The sequence below is a fragment of the Haliotis rubra genome, unplaced genomic scaffold, assembly GCF_003918875.1.
Source record: "Haliotis rubra isolate DU_JTF1 unplaced genomic scaffold, ASM391887v1 Scf1259, whole genome shotgun sequence".
In the NCBI taxonomy this organism is placed as follows: Eukaryota; Metazoa; Mollusca; class Gastropoda; order Lepetellida; family Haliotidae; genus Haliotis; species Haliotis rubra.
In genome coordinates, this window is record NW_025765180.1 from 164051 (window position 1) to 187646 (window position 23596).

At 40.8% G+C, this 23596-nt stretch overlaps 1 protein-coding gene across 1 annotated transcript; it reads left to right on the forward strand.

The window, feature by feature from the left end:
* The first annotated feature begins 1322 nt into the window (after positions 1 to 1322).
* Positions 1323 to 23163, forward strand: LOC124266456 (gigasin-6-like). Its single transcript, XM_046701250.1, has 5 exons — positions 1323 to 1784; positions 14076 to 14246; positions 16043 to 16303; positions 20669 to 20934; positions 21529 to 23163. Exons 1-5 carry the CDS (start codon positions 1480 to 1482, stop codon positions 21570 to 21572), a joined length of 1047 nt encoding a protein of 348 aa, XP_046557206.1. The 5' UTR covers positions 1323 to 1479; the 3' UTR covers positions 21573 to 23163.
* Positions 23164 to 23596: the final 433 nt, after the last annotated feature.

Genomic DNA, 23596 nt, shown 5'->3' on the forward strand with positions numbered 1-23596 from the left:
CAAATCGTCACATATACTGCGTAGCAAGGGAAAATATAAACTTGAAAATTGTATTTCGTAAAAACAATGACACACTTTTTCAAAACGTTAAATCACTGCGCTGAAAACGGTCTCCGAAACACTAGAGGTCTAATGCATTACTATGACTTACGTAGCTATTTTATTCCCGGGGCGGTGGGGTAACCCAGTGGTTAAAACGTCACGCCGAAGAAAATGGTTCAATTCCCCAAATGGGTACAGTATGTGAAGACCATTTCTGTTACCCCCGCCGTGATATTGATGGAATATTGCTAAAAGCAGCGTAAAACACAACTCACTCACTCACTTTATTTTTGCTCTGTAATAATATGAATTTAATAACCAGCCCTTACATTCGTAAAGGTGTAAAAGTTAAGAAATAAAGGTCAATGAAATCCCTTGAATCCGGAAATGTATAATTTCAAGGAATCATGGATTGAAAGATGCAAAATATAATCTGGACATTCGGGCGTTTCTACCAGGAGAGTACCAAATTAATTATCTTTAACCCATTGTCCGAGGACATTATTACAGAGCCATTTTTCTTTAAGAACGTTTACTTGTCGTGACATACTGTAAGCCATGAACAACATTCTACGATTCAACAATCTCCGTATGCTGCAGTCTTATAAATATTTCATCCAAAGATATCAGAACTAACGTCATATCCAACAATATTTCAGCTTCATAACACCCATCTGTGAAACATATATCAGTGTATCAATCCACTCATAGGTATTATCAGCAGCGCTCCATGCAGGAGGTCTTTGTAGATATGTTTACTTTTTACCCTCAATTCCACTATAATTAAATCTGGAAGAAAGGTATCACTCAGTTGATGAAGACGTTGAAAACGTCTTTATGTAACTAACAAATATTGGACTCGGTTGACAATGACAAAGTGAACTTATAAAGAGAGCGAATCTTGGATTCGAACCCGGTAAGGTATTCAACCATGCACCATGTATACTGAGCCACTTATGTCACCTTGAGGTTTGGCTCTTAATAGAGTGAGTGTTTGTTGGTATATTCCAGAAGTATTGCGGGGGCACACCAAGAGTGTATTAATAGAAATGAGTATACTGTAGTGCAAATTTCAATGGCCAAAAATATCGCTGTTATTTTGCAATTTTGTGTTTTTATATACCATAGAGATGCGTCAGCTTGTGCTCCACCCATATTTCTACCTGCACGATTTGAAACCCAGCCACACCCAACCGGGTGTCTCAGCTCGTGCAGTAGCGTGGTGCCACATCTAAACGTGGCCCCACCTTCAGTCAAGGGATATAAGAGAAAGGAACTCGGCAGGCATGTGGCACTGTTTTACAACGGCAACTATTTGATCCATACCAACCACGTGGTTCGGCCAGCAGACGTGAATCAGAGAGTAAGCAGACGATTTCCTGTGGTTTCCCGCGCTAACAGGAATCTCATTTTCTTGGCAGCTAGTGAACAGCGAAGATGGTCGCACTGTGGCCAGTGGTTATCCTGGCGGGATTCTTCCCTTTTCTCGAATCCAAGACACTGACAACTCTCGAGAAGACGAATTTGAATAGGTTTTTGGGTGAAGTTGCTCGATGTGCTCGCGTGCCTGCTATTTCGATGTCCTTGGTGAGAGATGGACAAATTGTATACACGAATGGCTTTGGCACTGCCAACAAACAGAGGCAGGTTTCGGCCTCTTCCAAGACAGTGTTCTGCCTAGGAGACATCACCCAGACATTCACTGCAACACTTTTGGCAAAGCTGCTCGATGAACATCAAAAGTAAGTACAGACGAACCCCGTTATCTCGAATATACCCTCGAAGCTATGATCCTCAAATTAATTAAAATGATTAAAATTAATAATGGTCTGATTATAGACCAGGGTTATATCAGGTATTGTACTGTCTTTTATTGTCATTGTGTTGTATTGTAGAAACAGCGTTTTTCAAATCACGTATATAAATTATGTTATTCAACTGCATGTCATTCCGTTGCATATCACCCTTTAGTCTAGAAGATACAGCGCCACGTCATACCAAAAAACGTTAAAATGGTACTTGTTACTCGCCTGGCACGCGAAATTAAATGGAAACAAGATAGTATCTATGCGGGCTAGAGCTAATAATACAGCATTGGTCCAGTACACACGCACGCACACACGCACACATGCACACACACGCACGAATATGCAATAATTTTGCACGCAACTGTGAATTTACAAACACCATGTCACCACACCTCACCTCACCTTATCTCACCTCACCTTACCTTACCTTACCTTACCTCACCTCACCCATCCCATTCCCACCTCACCTCACCTCACCTCACCCATCCCTCCTCACCTCACCTCACCTCACCTCACTCGCAAAGACGTCTTTACCATAAATGCCCATGTGGAACCACCTGAAATTGCAAGTGACCTGTTTCTCCCAACAGCTCTTGTTATTCTGGACATATAGTAGATGTATAGTAGTTGCTCACCTTACATAAAGAAATACTTGATTTTGATGCTCAATTACTTTTTGATATAATTTTATTTCATGTGCATTTGTGTACAACTAGACAAAAATATCCCTCCCGGTCAACAGGCGTTTGCCAAAATCTCCTTGCAGCGTCATGGCTTCGCTTAACTTGTATTAACATTGATTTTGATGTTCGTGTCGTCTGAAGTTCACTTTGCAATATGGCGACAAGCAACGCTTGTCATTCAATCCCATGCTTCAAGTGTTGGTAAATAATAAACATGGCGGTATGATAAATTCGTTAGAGGCTTACCCCTTACCACAGTTGATGTACCATGTGTGGCCATGTTCCAAGAACCGACATCGACTGATGACATTCCAGCAACAGTACTGGGTGTTCCAGTAGACTACGTTACCGCCGTTTGCCGTGCAGAGTTGCGCCCCCTTGAAAATAACTTCATTTGCTGGTCGGGTTTGAACCCCTAATGAACTCATGGGTTTTACCAAATTTTAAACGTTTCTAATGTCCGTTACTATGTTCTAATACAATTTCAAATTGATAACTCTGTCTTTCGAATACAAATCATAAAATTTATGGGATGAGTATAGGCTGGTAAACTCTGTGTAGTTTTGACAAATTATGCTGACCTAGAAGTAAATATCTACATTATTCAGACTTTGGAATGATTTTCCAAAACACATGTCCATAACGGGGCCCATCTGGCGAAACACGAACAGTGCAATATGGCGCCCAAATGCAACAGCCAAAGTCGACATTCTGCTGGATCCATATCAGCATGAAGCAAAACAGATGTAGAAAATAAGTCAAAGTCATCATGTCCAAAACGTTTGTAAAGTGAAACGAAAACATTGCGAGTTCAGTTTTATATTTTAAACATTTGAATAAAAGCGATAAAACCCTTCCCTCTAATTACGACCACGAGAGTTTTACCGAAATGGGTACCAGTCAGTGAAACACATCCCCTGTAAACAATAAATACGTCTTTCGTCACTGAATCGGGAACAAACATCCCTTGCTTAAATATTTGATGAACCGTTATTTTAAAATCTGAACATGTAAATAAAAGGTACATTCATATAGCACGAGACGCATCTGTCAAAAGTAGAGTATGACTGTCGACCGAGTCGACACTATCAATACATCATAAGCGTGGGTTTATGAATTACGATCAAATAATGATTTTACTAATACCACGTGAGGTGTAGACCGACACTCGGAATGAATAATACTGATTTAAACCTTTTAATATTATTGTTCTTTCTTTGTTTCTTCTTTTAGTTATATTTTGGGGTTTATTTACTTAATTACTTTAGTTAAAATGTAATGACTCGCCGACTGAGAAGACCCGAACTCGGTCATCCGCTGAAACATCCAGTGCCTTATTGAAATGTGATATGTTATTACGTTTAATGTTTTAGCACCTGTGAAGCGAGCTTTTTGTGTCATGAAGTCGAATAATCGACATAATTGTATATAGGATATATCGAATTCTAAGCATATGGCATTGTTCACGTGAATCTCGAGTATAAAGACGGTTCTTACTTATGCTGAATTTGACTGGATGTAAAACTGGTGTTTTGCCTCTCAGTCGCTATGTGGTTGCGCTAACACCGTTTTGACTGAAGAGGATTCACCTATCGAACACTTACACATCATTGACATGAATGTTTTGTTCAGCTGAAGTTAAGCTAAGGCCCCAGGCACACTGAGTGAGGTAACGTATCAGGAAGGGTGTGGACTTACACTTTTTCATTCACTTCTTTAAGTGAAACATCCATCGCAGCATCGTGTCTTATTTTGTATAATATCACCTTTTACAATGAATTTATATCTAATTGACCTTTTCTTGACACGAGATTCACCTGTTAAAACCCATCAACAATATCTATACTTGCTAAAGGTTATTAAAATATTTTGCTATCACATAAAAATATTTCCAAAGAAAGAAAACCTGTAGTCTCTCGTACAGACCCTGAAGCAAATATATCCAAGAAAGCCCACACAAGTCTAGAAAATGTGGCAAGTCTAGATTTCCTCTGAAAATGAAGAAGGTCTCAGGGCTCCTTTTCATTATATTTTATATTTTTTTACTATGAACTTTTTTCAGTAAAATATGTTCATTTCAGAGACGAGTTGTTAGTCTAGAAAACCTGGTACGTCATAAAAAACGGCGGGCACTTAGTGTATAGGCATCTAAGAACACAAATTTTATATCTCATGTGCAACATGTGTTCCTTAAGGCCATTTAATGTATTCATTGCACATATATTCGTTTCATATCCGTTGATAAACTCTGCAGGTACACAGACAGAATATACGACTGGTTGCATTCCTCATATCAGTACCTTTGATCTTTAATTGATAAATGATATTTAGCTTAGATATGTTTTTCGTGCTTGGAGGTGAGAGAAAGAAGGGTATTGCGGTCGCGCACCTGCTGCCAGTGACCTCTGGCCTTTCATTGGTATCGCTTCGTAGGCATGTATTGATATAACCTGTTTAGATCTCTATCAGAGTCGGCAGGAAGCCCGATCTATTTGATGACCATAGCATCTTGCTGAATGGACGATGTGGCCAAAATAGGTTTTCCTTAGCATAGAAAAACAATGCAAAAATGAAATCGGTCTAGTGCGATGTAATCCATAAAATATTTGTTAATATACTGGACAAAATAAGTTAGGGATATTGGTATTTTTATGATTGATATTTTATCAGTGTGTCAATGAATAAATAGATCATAATTCATAATTTCAAAATTTACGTATATCCCTAACTCTTTTTGTCCAGTATATTAGAGAGGATGCGAATGCAATGTGTTCTCTGTATGACACAATCTCCGATATATAAGTGGTTATAGACAGGTTTGACTATGTCATAACTATTCACTTAATAAATTAAAAATATAAAAGAAAGTGGAGTAAATCTTGGCTATAACGAACCCCAAAGGGACCATTCATTTTTGTTTATTATAACAATAGTTCGCTATAAGAATTTCCATTAGAAACAGAGAGTGGTCGGGACAGACACAAACAGTTCGTTTTCAACGTATTCGTTATAAACATAGTTTACTATATACAAATTTTTTGACAGTGGTTAATAATGACATATTGTGTGTTGGTGATCTAGTAGCATGTTGATAACGTTTGTACGTTTTTGGTAAAATCCCATTTTCAAGTGTATACTTTCTCCTGAATGCGATATGCTTTTTGAAGTCATAAAAAATATCGTCAATTAATAATGTTGGTTTGTAATATATCTATAGGCGTCAATACATTTCTTATATTCAGCTCTGTTGTTCACTCACATTATATCTGTCTCTTAAATATAGCGCCGCTGTTGAAGAGGTACTTAATCGACTTTTTCTCCATTAAAACATATGTTAAAAAACTCACATCTGAACATGCTCTCGGCAGATAAACGGTTATATCACACCTCCCTACTTTACGAGGGAGGCAGGTTATTATTTGTTTATTGGTAACCATGACAATTTAGGTGTATTCCACATGGAGGTGGTTGAGACATATCATCTTGCCAACAATGCGTCAGTGTGTTATTGTGATAACAACTTCGTGTTGGGTAAGACACTCCGACCTTTCACGATTCTCTTATAGACCTGGTGTTGTCACATTCTTCCCCTGGACCATCTTGGGGAGGGGAGGGTGTACGCTGGCGAGAGGATGAAGGTGTGTAGTGATGGAATAATGGTAGTCTGGCTCACATAGCTGAACCATATTAATTTCCATTTCGCCAGCCCTTTCCGTAATGCAAAAGCTCTGAATGAAGAAGGTCTAGGTTCCCTTGGGGTTAGGAATGTCCAATCTGAGCTACTTTATTGTTCAAATAGTTATTTGTTCTCATCAACATACTTCCTGAGATTAAGGGTTATTCTGCTGATGTGATGTGATGTGATGTGTGTGTGTGTGTGTGTGTGTGTGTGCGTGCGTGCGTGCGTGCGTGCGTGCGTGTGTGGTATTTTGTGTGAATTGTGTGTTTGTCGGTGCTGGTGTATGTGTAGCTCTGAGTGTATGTGTGAGTGTGAATATGTGTGTTAAGTGTGCATGTGTGTGTTGAAATGTACATTGACATATAACAAGTATAATTGCATCATGAAGCAGAATCTGTATTTCAATGTTAATATGCAACATGTATTTGATAATAAGTTAAGCACATCCAGTAGAAGTAAAGCATAAAGAGTTTCAAAATAAATGTACTTGAGCAAGATTGTGCGAGAATGTAGTGTCAATTTTGGCTTGATAACCTTTAGATTTTGTCAATGTCAGAATGTGTGTGTGTGTATATGTGTGTCCGAGTGTGGTTTTCTCTCTCTGTCTCTCTGTGTGTGTGTGTGTGTGTGTGTGTGTGTGTGTGTGTGTGTGTGTGTGTGTGTGTGTGTGTGTGTGTGTGTGTGTGTGTGTGTGTGTGTGTGTGTGTGTGTGTCTTGTGCTGCTTTCAGCAATACCCCGGCCTCTTTTGTCAAATGTTATGTGGGTGGAGATGTGTCGTGAATGGCGCGTGTGTTGTTGGCGGGGTGAAGGTGAAGGTGTGTTGTGGTGTGGGGGAGGGAATACTGGCTGAATGAGGGTGCACTCCTGCCGATATCCAGTACATGTATTGCAATGCGCCTTTATTGCTGGGGTAAGGCGTTCCTCACACATACCTGCTTCTAGTGCAATAATCACTCTCTGAACACAAACAGTGCCATGTCAGCACACGTTCTCTGGCACCGAACACAAGGTAGCACGTGCCAAGGCCACGTTAACCACCATGCTCAACAGTGTCGTACTTCGTGCAGGTGTATTATCATAGAAATCTCAGAGTTTCTGAAATAAACAAACTTGCCATTCCACTGCATGTTTCCATAGAACCGGTCGCATCCCTTTTTTAGGATCGTGTTTGCAACGTCGGGTACGTCAGCTGAATCACGAGCACGTTGTCCACATTCCACCTACAAGTAGATTCCAAACATTGCAATGTTGGTTGGTTGGTTCCTTGTTTAACGTCGCACTCAGCAATATTCCAGCTATATGGCGGCGGTCTGTAAATAATCCAGTCAGGACTAGACAATCCAGTGATCAACAGCATGAGCATCGATCTACGCAATTGGGATACGATGACATGTGTCAACCAAGTCAGCGAGTGTGACCACCCAATTCCGTTAGTCGCCTCTTGCGACAAGCATGGATTACTGAAGACCAATTCTACCCCGGATCTTCACGGGTACATTACAATGTAATAGACTCGGCTTCATGGGTTTATCCGGGGCACTGTGGCAATAGTCAAGAAGAACACGATTTTATAGTTGAAAACAATTTGGAAAGAATTATCACATATGTTATCGATTTCTGACGCTGATCACTGATTTGTCTTGCCCAACATCGATTCCAGAATCGTTTTGTTGTTGCCGTTGTTGTTGCCGTTGTTGTTGCAGTATTGGATAAAATGAAACCATTCTCACCTACTCATACACTCACTCACCCAACTCCCACTCACTCACTCACCCACTCACTCACTCACTCACTCACCCACCCACTCACTCACTCGACTTCCACTCACTCACTCAAACTCACTCACTCAACCACCCATTCACTCACTCACCCATTTTTCTAATAACATATAATCTCCGTCAAGTGTACAGTAACTTGCAAGGTCTCTCTGTCGGCCTCTGTGTGGAACCCTATCTCAGTGAGATTACCATCAACGCCCTGCAGGTATAGGTATGTACAAATACCGCACATCGTGCCCCATGTGTTGTGGAAACTAACGTGTGTATTGTGGTCCCTGCTGTTTTCCCGAGCAGGTTGTGTGTTCATTCATCACATACAGACCTGGGTTTGAACCCTTCATAGAAACAAGGAGGGAAGCTCTTTAAATTGCCAAATGTATAAACCTTTAAATCTGATATTACATATAAGCAGTGAACATGTGTTTGTGTGAATGTTATTAAATGCCGCAGTCAGCAGTATTCAAACAGCATGTATATTCCCGCGGCCTATAGTGAGTGAGTATGGTTTTACGCCGCTTTTAGCAATATTCCTGCAATAACACGGGGCGGGGTGTTCGAACCCAGGTTTTTCGGAGTGACGAGAGAACGCTTTAGCCACTAGGCTACAGCACCGTCTATAAATGATCGAACCTGGACAGCTGGCTCGTCACGCCGAAGACCCGGGTTCGAATCCCCACATAGGTACAATGAGTGAAGCCCATTTCTGGTGTCCCCCGCCGTGATATTGTTGGAATATTGCTAAAAGCGGCGTAAAACAAAACTCAGTCAGTCGAACCTGGACATTGCAAACCAGTGACTGATGAAAATAAAACAACGATCCTGTCAAACCAGTGAGCGATATTGTGAGAACCGTTTCAAGTGTATGTTGACCAACAAGCGTACTTAGTAACATCTTCGACAAGCGATATCGATAATTTGTCACTATTCGTTCAATTCCGGATGCACGGCACGAATGCTTTCATATAGAAAAGTCATCAAATAATTCGTCCGGATTAATCAGTATCATTTAGAGGATGTAAAGGGCTCGATTTGTCAATGTGAACCGTTGTGATTGATATGGCACGAGTTTCATACACCTGACTTAGGCATTAGATATAAATAAATAAATAAATAAATAAATAAATAAATAAATAAATAAAAATAAATAAATAAATAAATAAATAAATAAATAAATAAATAAATAAATAAATAAATAAATAAATAAATAAAAATAAATAAATAAATAAATAAATGATGGGTGAATGGATGAATGAATGAATGAATGAACGAATAATTATATAGCTTAATAAAAACACTTCTCACTGTGAAATTCCATCATAAGCAGGCTTCACTGTATGTCGATCAGAAAATCTAACTTAAACACTTGATCGTAGAGACGTAACCTAAACTTTGGCACACTAAAGTGTAGGCACATCGTGTGTCCATTATCAACTTTTAAAATGTCGATTGATAACATGATTGTTATTTTATCTGGACAGGGATTATTTCGAGCTAATCTTTAACTACAGATCGTGAGATGAGCACGATTTTCAACACCCAGAAACGCAGAGCCTCAGTTAACCTAATTAAATGCAAATCTCCGTACTGGGAAGTGAGCACAGCCCTGTGGAGGAGTGAAAGACCCACCATGTGGGTGTTTGAAAGAGATTGAGTTAAATAACAGTCGCTGTAAGCAAAATATCACGGATCTGGAGGATCTGAGTATTTCCCTGCCAAAGGGATTTGGGCTGTATTTCTTCAGTCAGTGAGTGTATTGGTTTCAACGGCGCTTCGAGTGGTATTTGAGTTGCATTATTGCACCTAACTTAATGATGAAACAAACTTTATGGATAACAGCTTCTTTTATTTCGTGAGTGCGACGTTTCGATACAGATTCTTGTACATCTAAAAGAAGTGTTTCTCGTTTATCATTTTGGTAAAACCCACGAGTAAGGGCATGGTGCTGACAAAGTTGAACACAGGATTCTGGTTTGTCGAAGGGAGGCAACTCTGCACAGAAAACTGAAGCGCCTTAGACTCCCGTGTCATCCTTGGCCCCGTACATTTAAAAAACTGTAGAGTGATGTTCATTATCATATTGCACCTTTTTCTTACCTGGACGATGGGGTAGCCTAGTGGTTAAAGCGTTGGCTCGTCACACCGGAGACCCGGGTTCGATTCCCCACATGGGCACAATGTGTGAAGCCCATTTCTGGTGTCCCCCGCAGTGATATTGCTGGAATATTGCTAAAAGCGGCGTAAAACTAAACTCAGTCAGTCAGTCTTACCTGGACGATGGGGTAGCCTAGTGGTTAAAGTGTTCGGTTGTTCGCCGAAGATCCGGGTTCGATTCCACCCTTGGTGCAAAGTGTGAAGACCATTTCTTGTGTCCCCTACCGTGATATTGCTGGAATATCGCTAAACGCGGCGTAAACTATACTCACTCACTTTTCATACCCTAACAATCAGTTTACATTACTAACAATCAGTTTATATTACTAACAATCAGTTTACATGACTAACAATCAGTTTCTTTGTGTATTCTGTAATCAGCCCATATTGGTTTATTACGTCCTACTTTTATTAGATGGATAATAATTTAAATGTTAGGTTCACAATAAATTTCAAACACACATGATTTCGAACGTACATGATTGTCCCTAAAACAGTAATACCTACAGGTATTTGAAAGCCTAATATGTCCAGAAATTCTTTTCGCCCATATGATTGTTATTGCTCCATATTTTCTTTGTGATTTGTTCTTGAGGCATAATGAACATAGCTTTCAAAAAGGGGCACAACTTATTGTTTGAAACAATATCGTGAATCAGTCTTTGCCCCTTCACGCCCTCCGTGACTCAAACCGCGACAGCCAAACCCTGCGCACTGACCTGCTCCTAAAACAATAAGCGACACGTGACGTATCGCGGAAGCTGTTTAGAACGAACGAATTCCTAAAAGACTTCCGAAAACAAAGGCCAAAAGTTATTGCAAGGGGCTACCTTTGGTGAGACGCGAGGATTCATAAATGGTTAAAACCTGGGGGGAAAATTGTTCAGTTTGTGCATCCTCCATCAGTAACCTCCCTTGGAGGTACTTCTACTGCACTGAGATAGTGGATTTTGTGTTTGGAGAGTATTCACAATGTGATGCGTCCCACCTGTCTGTGATTGGGCGAACAGCTTCGTGTTTTGGCGGGAAAGGTCAACACCCATATTGGTGCCAAATTACATTTTCCTACTTGCGGTGAGCAGGGCGTATAAACAACACGTCTTTTTATACGAAGTCGAAATATATAACATATATTAGTAATCGTTATATCTTGTATATTAATTTATTATTAACAGTGTTCCAAATAAAATATAATTGTACCACGCGTCACGTGTAACGGTGAGGCTCCCAATGTCGTTGTTTGCATCTCGGAGTCAGTAAACGTGGCGCACGCGTCGCGCTGAAGTATTAGTTCATAAGCTGGGATCTGTCTGTTTATGTCACCATATGATTTGATCAAGTTGAAGAGGTGCATAGAGAGAATTCTACCATGTCTTCAGTAAATTGAATCGGATTAAAACGTGATACATAATAATGCAACAATAGCAATGCGTCACACATTACTTTTGTGTCATGTTGACGTTGATTTTGTTTTGTTTCACGGATTGGTTGGTATTTTTTTCACAAACATACTACACACCGTACCTGTACTACTAGACCTACAACTACGACTACTACTACTACGACTACTACTACTGCTACTACTACTACTACTACTGCTACTACTATCACTACTACTACTACTACTGCTACTACTATCACTACTACTACTACTGCTACTACTATCACTAGTACTACTACTACTACTACTTCTACTGCTACTACTATCACTAGTACTACTACTACTACTACTGCTACTACTATCACTAGTACTACTACTACTACTGCTACTACTATCACTACTACTACTACTACTGCTGCTACTACTACTACTACTGCTACTACTATCACTAGTACTACTACTACTACTACTACTGCTACTACTATCACTAGTACTACTACTACTACTACTACTGCTACTACTAGCACTAGTAGTACTACTACTACTACTGCTACTACTATCACTAGTACTACTACTACTACTACTGCTACTACTATCACTAGTACTACTGCTACTACTACTACTAGTACTACGACTGCTTCTATTACTGGTACTACTACAACTACTACTAATGCTACTATCGCTACTACTACTGAAACTAGGGGTGGACGATAATACCGGTTAACCGGTATATTGCAATTCGAACTTCACAATACGATATATTGCGGTACACTTTTCGCGATCGGCAATTTCCGTGACCATGATCGGTAATTTTCGTGTTGCAGTCACAAATACTAATAACATTTGTATTTACTTTATATTATTATACATTAATATTTTTGAGAATGTAATTGCATTTGTATGACTTTTAAACCATATAAATGAAAAAAAATTAGATTGGTACCGGCACTCGTTGTATTGATAACCAACCAAAAATAGCGGAGGCCGCATTCTCTTCCCACAGAGGTTACTTGTCATATCTTCCTACGAACCTCTGTTCTAATACCGCCCTTTCATGGTGCGAGTGCTCAGGATTCGAGATTGGTTGCAATTAGATTTAGTTGTGCAATCAACGACGTTGTTCCATAAGTGATCATTCGCAAGGTCTCGGTAATTTCCGTACGCTTTCCGAACTAGAATTTCTTCCCCTGCGCGATGCGCAAAAGATTCTTCTAGACAGAACTCAGTCATGTAATGGCGGGTCAATGGCGTCTCCATTCATGACCAACTCGTGTTATTCCGGGACAAGTCGAACAGCGACTCGTGCCCCTCTGGAAGGATTTCATATTGGCGTAGGAACATCAGAACTCATTCAAACAGGAACGATAACTCTATTCCTGTTTGATTCCAATGGTACTTAATATCACCGAAGTACTCATACATTGTATTGCTGTTTTTGTTTTTGCTTATTTATTCTTAACAATTAAACCTCCTTGGTACAACTGAAAGAAGGAGAAAAACATATTTGTTAAAGACACATTCTGACGTAATTATTATCAGATGTTCATCTTATATTTCCAATTACATTTCTGAAAAGGGAATAATAATCACAAATGGGATTTCTTTTATTGAATATGCGAATAAAATTTATAAGGGGATTTTACGAGAACCGGAAAAAATGGCCGTATTAGAACAGAGGTTCGTAGAAGGATATGACAAGTAACCTTTGCGGGAAGAGAATGCGGACGCCGCTGCAGACGCTTTTTCTCGAGTTCAAATCTGTAGAGCGAAGTCTTCAATTTGGAAACAATTCAATTGATCTCTTGTACAATCACATCTGTCCTGACAGTGGCCAGTGGCATTGTTTCAAAAGAAAGGAAACAATAATTTCATTACCTTAAACCATGTTTTACACATTTACAATATATTGCAATACATATTGCAATACGACAACACTTACCGCAGTCTATCGCAATACGAAAAAGCCGCCTCCGTGGTGTAGTGGTTAGAGCGTCCGCCCGGAGAGCGGAAGGTCGCGGGTTCGATCCCCGACCGCGTCGCACCAAAAGACGTTAAAATATTGTACTTGTTGGTCCCTGCCTGGCGCTCGGCATTGATGGGTACAACAAGGGCTGGTCGGTTTGGAGTCAGTATAATGTGTCTGAGTGGGGTATTCATGCTTCACTGCGGCATGGTATCTCAGTGGGCTAGCACTATAAGACCAGCTTCAGTCTGGGCTAGTACAAGCAGCCGCACATACACATACACACGCATGCACGTCGTCATATGAGCGAAATATTCTCAAGCACGACGTTAAACCAAATTTCACCTCACCCTCACCTCACCAATACGAAAAGTTTGGCAATACCCAACCCTAGCTGCAACTACTACTACTTCCACTACTGCTATAGGAGGAAAGTGGGGTGGGGTTGGTGAGAGGACAGGATGGGGATGAGGAGGACGTGTCCGTGTTAAGGAGTAGTCAGTTAAACATTGTGACTTAAACTGTAATAGAATACCCAGCAGGTCAACAACAATAGCCGTTCTAGTTACCAGTATGACGTCATTTACAGCTTCACATGGGACACACCTGTGCAGGAGATCATCGGTGCAGCCATCAACTTCGGCGACCGCTACCGCAACGACTACCTCAGCCTGAGAGACATCGTCTCCATGAGGACCGGTCTCAGCAACATGGACGCCGTTGTCCTTGCCAACGCCATGGACCGAAGCCGCCTCATCTCGTGAGTATGCCTCCCCTCCCCAACTGGATTTCGTTTTTGTTTATTTGTTTATATGTAGGCTGCTTCGTAGTTAGTCTTCCACTGTGGAAAACTGCATTTCGTTTGATAAAATACATGATAAATTGCAGGTGTTAAATAAAATCAGTGTTTGACAAATATTAGAAAAGAGAAATTTACTGTGTGAAAAAGATAAAAGAAATGCATTTTGTAATGAATGTCTTCATGTTCCGGATATCACTTTCTTAGTAAAGTACAGTTCCAAGTACTTTTGGTGGTTGAGTCCCATTGGAGATTCAGCCACATACTTCACAGAGAAAGGCGACTGACGGGATCGCCAGGACAAAAAGTCAGACCTAGATCAATCAACCTCTGCGGCTTCCACTTTCGAATTTCGCTGCCACATAAACAGCTTGAAAGAGCTTGACAAAGCTTGACAGAGCTTGGCCACTTTATTACCGAAGAAATTACATTTACAGCTTGATCGGCCAAAACACCAATCACCAATCGCACCTTGTATTGATGAGTGAGTGAGTGAGTTTGGTTTTACGCCGCTTTTAGCAATATTCCAGCAGTATCACGGCGGGGGACACCAGAAATGGGCTTAACACATTACACCCATGTGGGGAATCGAACCCGGGTCTTTGGCGTGACGAGCGAACGCCTTAACCACTTGGCTACCCAACCGCCCCTGTGTTGATGCATTGAAGTGATGGGTTGTACTGTACTCTGATCTATTTTGTGGAGTAATGCTAAGTCGTACACCAGCCACGCCACAAGCTGCAACTTGCAGGTGGTGCTTCAGTTCTGTGCTGGCGTTATTTCTACAGACGGAGCAAAATATAATCTGCTTTACTTCGCTGTTTGTTGTTCTTGAACAAAACACAGTTGCTGCGCAACGGATTCTCATAAACAGGTTGCCACGACATATTCAGACTATTCAACAAGTTCGCTTTAAAGAAGTAGTGTTTCCTAGCTTTTCAAGGGTGGCGAGGTAGCCCAGTGGTTAAAGCGTTCGCTAGTCGCGCCGAAGACCCCCTGTTCGATTCCCTACATGGGTATCCATTACGTCATATCCAGGGAGCATTTGAGTGAGTGAGTGAGTGAGTTTAGTTTTACGCCGCACTCAGCAATATTCCAGCTATATGGCGGCGGTCTGTAAATAATCGAGTCTGGACCAGACAATCCAGTGATCAACAGCATTAGCATCGATCTGCGCAATTGGGAACCGATGACATGTGTCAACCAAGTCAGCGAGCCTGACCACCCGATCCCGTTAGTCGCCTCTTACGACAAGCATAGTCGCCTTTTTTGTGGCAAGCATGGGTTACTGAAGACCTATTGTACCCCGGATCTTCACGGGTCAGGGAGCATTTGACCATCACAAAGTCAAGCTATATTTTTTGTATCAATCAATTTATATGAAATATGCTCATTTAAGTGAATGCAGTAAACCAAGCCATTTTCAAAGTAAGCCATGCGTTACGTTATTGAATTGCTTAGTTATAATCATTTATTAATTCGCACTATCCATGTTGCCAGTGAAGATCCGAGTTAGAACTGTTTGTCCTAAGAGGCTACTAACGGGATCGGGTGGTCATTCTTGCTGACTTGGTTGACACATGTCATTGTATCCAAGTCAGTCAGTCACTGGATTGTCTGGTCCTGACCTATGTACAGATCGCTGGAACATGGTTAAATGCGGCGTTTAACAACAAAACAATAGAAAAAAAGGTCTCCCCCAATTTTTTTATTAATTTTATATTTTGTTATTCCTGTTATCTATATTTTCCTTTCAGCAAACTGAGGTTCGCACCCAAGGTGGCCACGTTCCGGGAGAGATATGTCTACAACAACCTGCTGTTTGCCGTGGCTGAGGAGGTGTCCCGCAGCCTGGGACAGGACACGTGGTACAAGCTGGTGCAGGACCACCTCCTGGCGCCCCTCGGTATGACAGACACGTTCTTCATCACCAAGGATGTCCAACAGGAGGAGAATCTGGCCCAGCCCGTCATGAGCTACAACGGAGTCCCTATGCCGATCCCAATGGAAGCTATGAAGTGAGTGGAGGCGACAGGCTGTGACCTTGCGGTAGATGTACACTACTATTCAAACTAAGGTTCCCAAGGAAGGCGTTTGCCATTCTAAAGGTATCTGATCGGGACCTGTTTCACAAAGCGATCTTAGTGTTATGGTGATTCTACCTCCAATTCTTTAACATATGCTTACGATCATCGTAGCGCTATGCCACTCGTAAGTCTGTGATAAAATATAGTTACTATAGGTCGTACGTTACGGTACGAACGCTTTGTGGAACGGGGCCCTGACCCGATTTAGACCAAAAAACACTCGTTCAGTACAATTATGGGTTTGAGATTGCTAGATGATTCCGATAACATCTGGACAGTGACTCAACTGAACACTGAACGTAACACCACTCGATCCCTATCTGAATAGGTTAAGAATACCATACCTGACAAGATACTTTTAAGATATTCCCAACAAGACCACGCACAATTCCGACAGGATTGCGTAAAGGTCATGACAGGAGGCCTATAGAATCGCGATACGTTTATGACAGGATAGTTATGCGATCCTGTAAATGATCAGGGTCCCGATCCACAGAGCGTTCGTAACGTTACGACCTGTCGTAACTATACTTTATCATTGGTTAACGAATGGCATAGTGCTACGAACGTTTTTGTGGATAGGGTCCCTGAATATAATCACGGTTTAATTTCGGTTTGAAGAGTACTGTAGCTTTGGGGAACAGAATGACAAAAATATCCACCTGATATCCAGGGACATCTGTCGGCAGGAATAGCTGATGGTTAATTATAAGTAAGCACAGGTCTGGTATGACCGTTGCGTCTTCAGCACGATCCCTTCATTAACAACATAAAGGAGCATAACAGATGTTATGTGTCATGACAACTGGCATGATAACAGTGGAAAACCACTTACTGTTTGTGTCGCAACAGCGAGAACACATTGCTGGAACTCGTGTTGTTTGTGGCATGGGATTTGTTTGTTGTTTAACGCCGCAGTCAGTAGTCTTGCAGCTTCATGTAAATAATCTGGATCAGACAATCTGGTGACGGACCTTATGACCTTACATCTACACGACTGAGATACGTTGACATGAAGTCAGAGAGCTTGACCACCCTATACTGTTAGTCGCTTCCTTCAAGAAACTTCGCTTGCTGAAGACCAATTCGAACTCGGATCTTCACGGGATGGATGGGTGTTACTTTTCAAGTAACATCACCTCTGGATTATATTGATTCAACAGCTTTTAGACGGAACTAATTATCGCTCCGCAAATAGTATGAACCTCCAGACTGAACCAGCAATCATATGGCATAAGGTAGACTTTTGTTTTCCGTACAGATTAATGGGGAAGTGTTCACGAAAGAATCACGGTTATTTTTGTGAAACAAATGGAATTTTTGAATTAGTTTATATCAATACTTGAAAATATACACACATCTTTCTTACAACGAAAGTATAACCCTCAATTGAAATACATGTATACAGAAATGTTATGCCATTATGAGGCCTTTGTTTGCCGAGCTAAACAGGGCAGAGTTACCTCCCTTTGATTATGACGCAATTGGTGCAAATTGATTTAGACTGGTCTTCTGTCAAATCCCAGAGGAAAAGATAGGGCTTTTTTTCCAAAACATTCTCAGCGATTATCGGTTCATCGACGATGTTTCAGAATGACCTTTGGTGGTTCGAGCAAACAACAACAACAACAATACCGGTGATCATAATGAAACGATTTTTAAAAAAAATCAATTCTCCCAGTAAAGTTCGACGTTTAACTTAAGACTTTGAGCGGTGTCAGGTATTACCTACAGCTAACACCATATCCCGCCAAATTCCTCTTGTGTTTAATTAACAGTCAGTAATAGACAGATTCCACTCTATATGAAGCAATAAGTAATGCTAACAAAGAACCGCTCATTGAGAAAACATACACATACAAAGGCCTTAAGTCCTATCCACCAATCATTTTGCTAATAGATATTTCACATCATCAATTTTTCATATATTTTTACTCCTCGCCCGAACACCCAGGTTGGGTCATTCCGAACAGTAATGTCGGGCTCTTCCGAACAAACGGTGTGCCATAAAAACTTAGTTGTGACGGATCGTGTACAGAAGGTTGATAAACTCTTTCCTCATTCCTGAATTGAAATTTGCAAATTATGAAAAGCTCAGTAACAGGAACGAGGAAGAGTCCCTGGATAGATAGTTTTTGTAAAGAATGAATTGACGTCAGTATGCTGAAATTCTAAAAAAGATGTAACTAACACAAAATATGGCCCTTGGTTAGGTCTAGGTAACTTTAGATACAACTGACTTTTGTCTGGTCACTTTCAGTCTGCTCAGGACAACCCTGATAATCAAGCACTATTCCTGCATACGAAGCGACCCGTGGAAATCCGTGTTAGAATCGCATAGATCGATGCTTATGCTGTTGATGACTGGATTGTCTGGTCCAGACTCGATTATTTACAGACCGCCGATTATAGCTGGAATATTGCTGAGGGTGGCGTAAAACTAAACTCACTCACTCACTGTATAAAAAGCAAGTAACATGATCTGTACTTCCTCAGTACCTTGTGAAATATAACAATACAAGTAAATTTGTATTGAAAAAGATACCTTTTAAGATACGTTTCTTGCATGTAAATTAAATAAATGATAAATATCATAATGTTTTACTATTACATTTACAGATGATATCGATCTACTCCTTGTCATTTGTTTGAAGACAAAATTTGTCAACGTTTCAAAACATAAACATATACATTGATGCAAAATTATTAACATTCTCAGTAACATTTATATATCGATGGTAAGCCAAGCGTTTTCAAGATTCGTTTACATGGATTTAATAAATACTAAATTGCAACACTTTCCTTAATCTGCCAGTGTTCTGCACAACTTGCAGATCTGCAGTACCTATTACTTGATCGATCGTATTTTCTTTCTTTTTTTTTTTCTTTCTTTTTTTTTGGGGGGGGGAGGTATTAATTTCTCATGAAATTACTTATTTCAATATGGACAGTAGTGATAATAACCGAACTGTTGTCGTTGAAAAAAGATCATATTCACAGTCTAACTGGGGAGAACACGATTATTTAAGACAAGCAAACATTTGGCCTTTTGTGGCACTTTTAGCATCGACTAACATTTGACTGGCATTTTAGAAGTTGGGATGTACAATATTGAACAAACTCTATAGATCACAATTTCTTTTATTTCGTGAGTGCGACGTTTCGATACAGATTTTTTTACCAATCTTGCTTGACAACGGTATAAGAATCCGTAAAGTTTGTTCAATATTGTAACATTGACTGACGTAAATGAAATTTGAATAATCAAATTCCATTATCGTGTCTGATACATGACGTGCAAGGTGCGGCGGTCAGCAGAGGGCACTCTCACCAAAGTCGTGAGATTTAGTGTCTTTGATATCTACATGAGGTCGCGTTTGGACGGTTAGTGTTTAGTGTTTACAACTTTACCACGTGAAATGGGTCTAATAAGTCCTAATGACGTCATTCCTTTATCATTTTGGCACTAATGACATCATATTGCAGGGAACATAAACCATGGTGTGTTTATTGTGGAAATAGAACTCTTGGTAAATGTGCAAAATATGAATCGATGTGATGCAACAAATAACTTAGTTAGTTTGTGAGTGAGTGAGTTTAGTTTTACGCCGCACTCAGCAATATTCCAGCTATATGGCGGCGGTCTGTAAATAATCGAGTCTGGACCAGACAATCCAGTGATCAACAGCTCTTACGGCAAGCATGGGTTACTGGAGGTCCATTCTAACCCGGAACTTCACGGGTCGAGAGACAGAGAAGCGGAGAGAGAGAGAGGGAGAGAGAGAGAGAGGAAGAGTGTCACAGACGCAAACGGGGAGAAAAAGAAGAGAGAGAAACGGGGAGAGAGAAAACGACAAAGAGAGATACAGGGGAAGAGAGAGGATTGGAGAATGAAAGTGGGAGAGAATGAGAGGCGGAGGGAGGCACAGAGAGAGAGAGAGAGAGAGAGAGAGAGAGAGAGAGAGAGAGAGAGAGAGAGAGAGAGAGAGAGAGAGAGAGAGAGATATTGACATGTGTCAACCAAGCCAGCCTGCCTGACCACCCGATCCCGTTAGTCGCCTCTTACGGCAAGCATGGGTTACTGATGATTCATTCCAGCCCGGACCTTCACGGGTCAGTTAGTTTGTGATATCTGTACAGTTTTGGATTTGAAACTACTTGGCAAACACGTTTAATGCTGAAGAAATGCAAGACCAAAAGGGTAATTTTCATGTAAACTTGCCCTTTGAAGATTAATAGAGAATCCATTAAGTGTTTTCAATGGTAAAACAATCAAGTTTTCATGTTTTATTTCAGAGGTCAAGAAATCGTCGCTGCAGGGTCGTCCATTTGTTCAACAGCAGACGACATGGCCAAATGGCTTCAGTTTAACTTGAACAAGGGAGGGACGCAAGGTGGCGGCCAGATCCTTTCCAGAGAAGCCCTGATGGAGCTGTTCCGGGGGCAGACGACACGATCTGATGCTGGGAACGCGATGGTGGAGGGCTTCAGTCAGCCAGACGTTCAAGTGTCTTACACAAGGGAGGCCAACACGCTGGGCTGGATTAAAGGACACTATCGGGGTGAGTGAGTCGGATTTTATCAACTTTCTAGCAACATCACGGGATAGGACGCCAGAAATGGGCTTCACTCATTGAAGGGAACCTAACCTAAATTTTCAGTGTGACAAGGCAATGTTTTCACTATTTAGCTATGTCATTGTATCCCATTTGCGTACATCGATGCTCATGATGTTGATCACTGGGTTGTCAGGTACAGACTCGATTATTTACAGACCGCCGTCATATAACTGAAATATTGCTGAGTGTGGCGTTCAACAACAAACCAAACTATTTAGCTACTTGATTTCCCAAAGTGATCATAGTTCCGATCTTATATTGTTTGTGTGTTTGCTTGTTGAACTTGACAATCCAGTGACCAACATCATAAGCATCAATACGCAATTGGGAACCGATGACATGTGTCAACAAAGTCAGCGAGCCTGACCACCCAATCGCGTTAGTTGCCTCTTACCACAAGCAAGGTGTGGTGAAGACCAATTCTTACCCGGATCTTCACGGGTTCCGCTTTTATATCATGAACATCTGTTCTAACTATAAACCTTTAAGGTGGCATACGTTTACCTTTTAATGACTTGAATCCATTGCTGTTTGCAGGCTTCACTGTACTGTCCCAAGATGGCACCCTCCCCTGGGTATGAGAGTCTTACCAGCTTCATCCCCGACCGCGACGTGGGCGTCTTCACCGCCTTCACAGGCGACAACGGCCCCAAAACCTTTGCTGCCAAAACACTGATGAACACCTATGCTCTGGACATGCTGATCCACGGCCAGCCATCCTTCCACCTCAAAGACTTCTGCCAGACCCTTGATGCCATGTTTACCATTGTCGTGAAGAACAATCCCTACGTGAACCGTGAAATCAAACCAGCGTCCGAATCGAAACGCCCTCTCGAAGACTACCAGTCATTTTATCGGAACCTGGCCTTCGGGGACATCAAGGTCTGGGTCAACGAGTCCCTATATCTGAAATATGGCGATATGGGGGAATATCATCTTCGACCAACAGAGCAGGAGAATGTATTTCAGATGGAGGCGATGCCTGGAGATCTTTGGTATACCACCCACGTCGATATTCTCCGAAGGAAGCCGTATTATGCGTACTTTGACACAACTCCTTACAGCGATGACCATATCGAGGTGGTGAAGATCCCTCATTTTGACAAGGACACTGATCCAGTGTTTAGTAGGCGGGTGCGAGTCCCACCTCCTTACGACGAGGTGCGGGAAATTTGCGGTTCCAGTGGCAGAGTCGCTGTATCTTGGTCCATTGTTGTTTTAAGCATCCTGATGATGCTGCGGTGATGAAAGTTCGATCGAGTTTTACCAGATGAGCAAATCTTAGACTCCTGACAGACTTCAATTATGATGTTTAGGTGTAAATAATTATATTTGGATTGGTTAAAATTATTTATAATGAGGTTTATTTATAATAAATACCATAACAAATCAGACTTTATCATTTGCAAACCTCTATTTTTTTAAAAACCCTCTATAACTTATATAAAATTGGTGTGTTGGTTATACGAAACCGCACATATTTATTTTCATGGAAACATCGCGATCCATTCATGATGGCGTTATATTCCAATACAAGTCTTTAGCATATTTTTAAAAGATTTGCTGATCCTTTTATTTTTTGTATATTTTGCATGATACATTAAACTGTTGTTGAGTTGTGTGTCCCTTAGGAATATGCTTCCATGTTTTCAATACTAATCCACATATTCTTACTGTACGACTATATGTGTCACGTGACATTGCTCCCGAGTTATGATTGGATTGTCCTTGACCTAATTGGTGATGCAATCACGTGGCACATTGTCTCTTCCAAATATGTCAAGTGTAAATATTTTTTTAAAAATGAAGAACTACGTGACCATCAGCTGGAGGCATTGAGATTATTTATTTCTAATGTATTTCAAAACACTTTCAGCGAATTGTGTAATTAACCAAATGTTACATATCAAATTCGGACTTAAAGCTATATAGTCTTTCAGTGTACATACATTTTTTCAAATATTTAAATGTAAAAATCCTTTAATCGATTTTCGCATGTTCCCTATATGTGAGATCTGTTTGATTGCAATTAGGTAAAATTACATACATTGATATTATAGATAACTTTTGAGAAAGGTTTAGTTCAGAGATGTGGTTAGAATTTGCAGCTGATCTGTCTTAATGTTCAGTTGGAATTGTTTGAAATAAATGTTTTTTGTTTTTTTAGTTGGACAGCAGTAAGTTTGTTTTTTGTTTAACGCTGCACTCCGACTATATGACGGAGTATCCAGTGATTAACATCATGAGCATAGATCTGCACAGAAAGGACACAATGACATGTGTCATCCATGTACGCGAGCCTGACCACCCCGTTAGTCGCCTCTTACAAGGTGAGGTGAGGTGAAATTGGGTTTTACGTCGTGCTTGAGAATATTTCGCTCATATGAAGACGTGCATGTGTATGTGTATGTGCGGCTGCTTGTACTAGCCCAGACTTAAGCTGGTTTTATAGTGCTAGCCCACTGAGATACCATGCCGCAGTGAAGCATGAATACCCCACTCAGACACATTATACTGACTCCGAGCCGACCAGTCCTTGATGTACCCATTAATGCCGAGCGCCAGGCATGGACCAACAAGTACCATATTTTAACGCCTTTTGGTA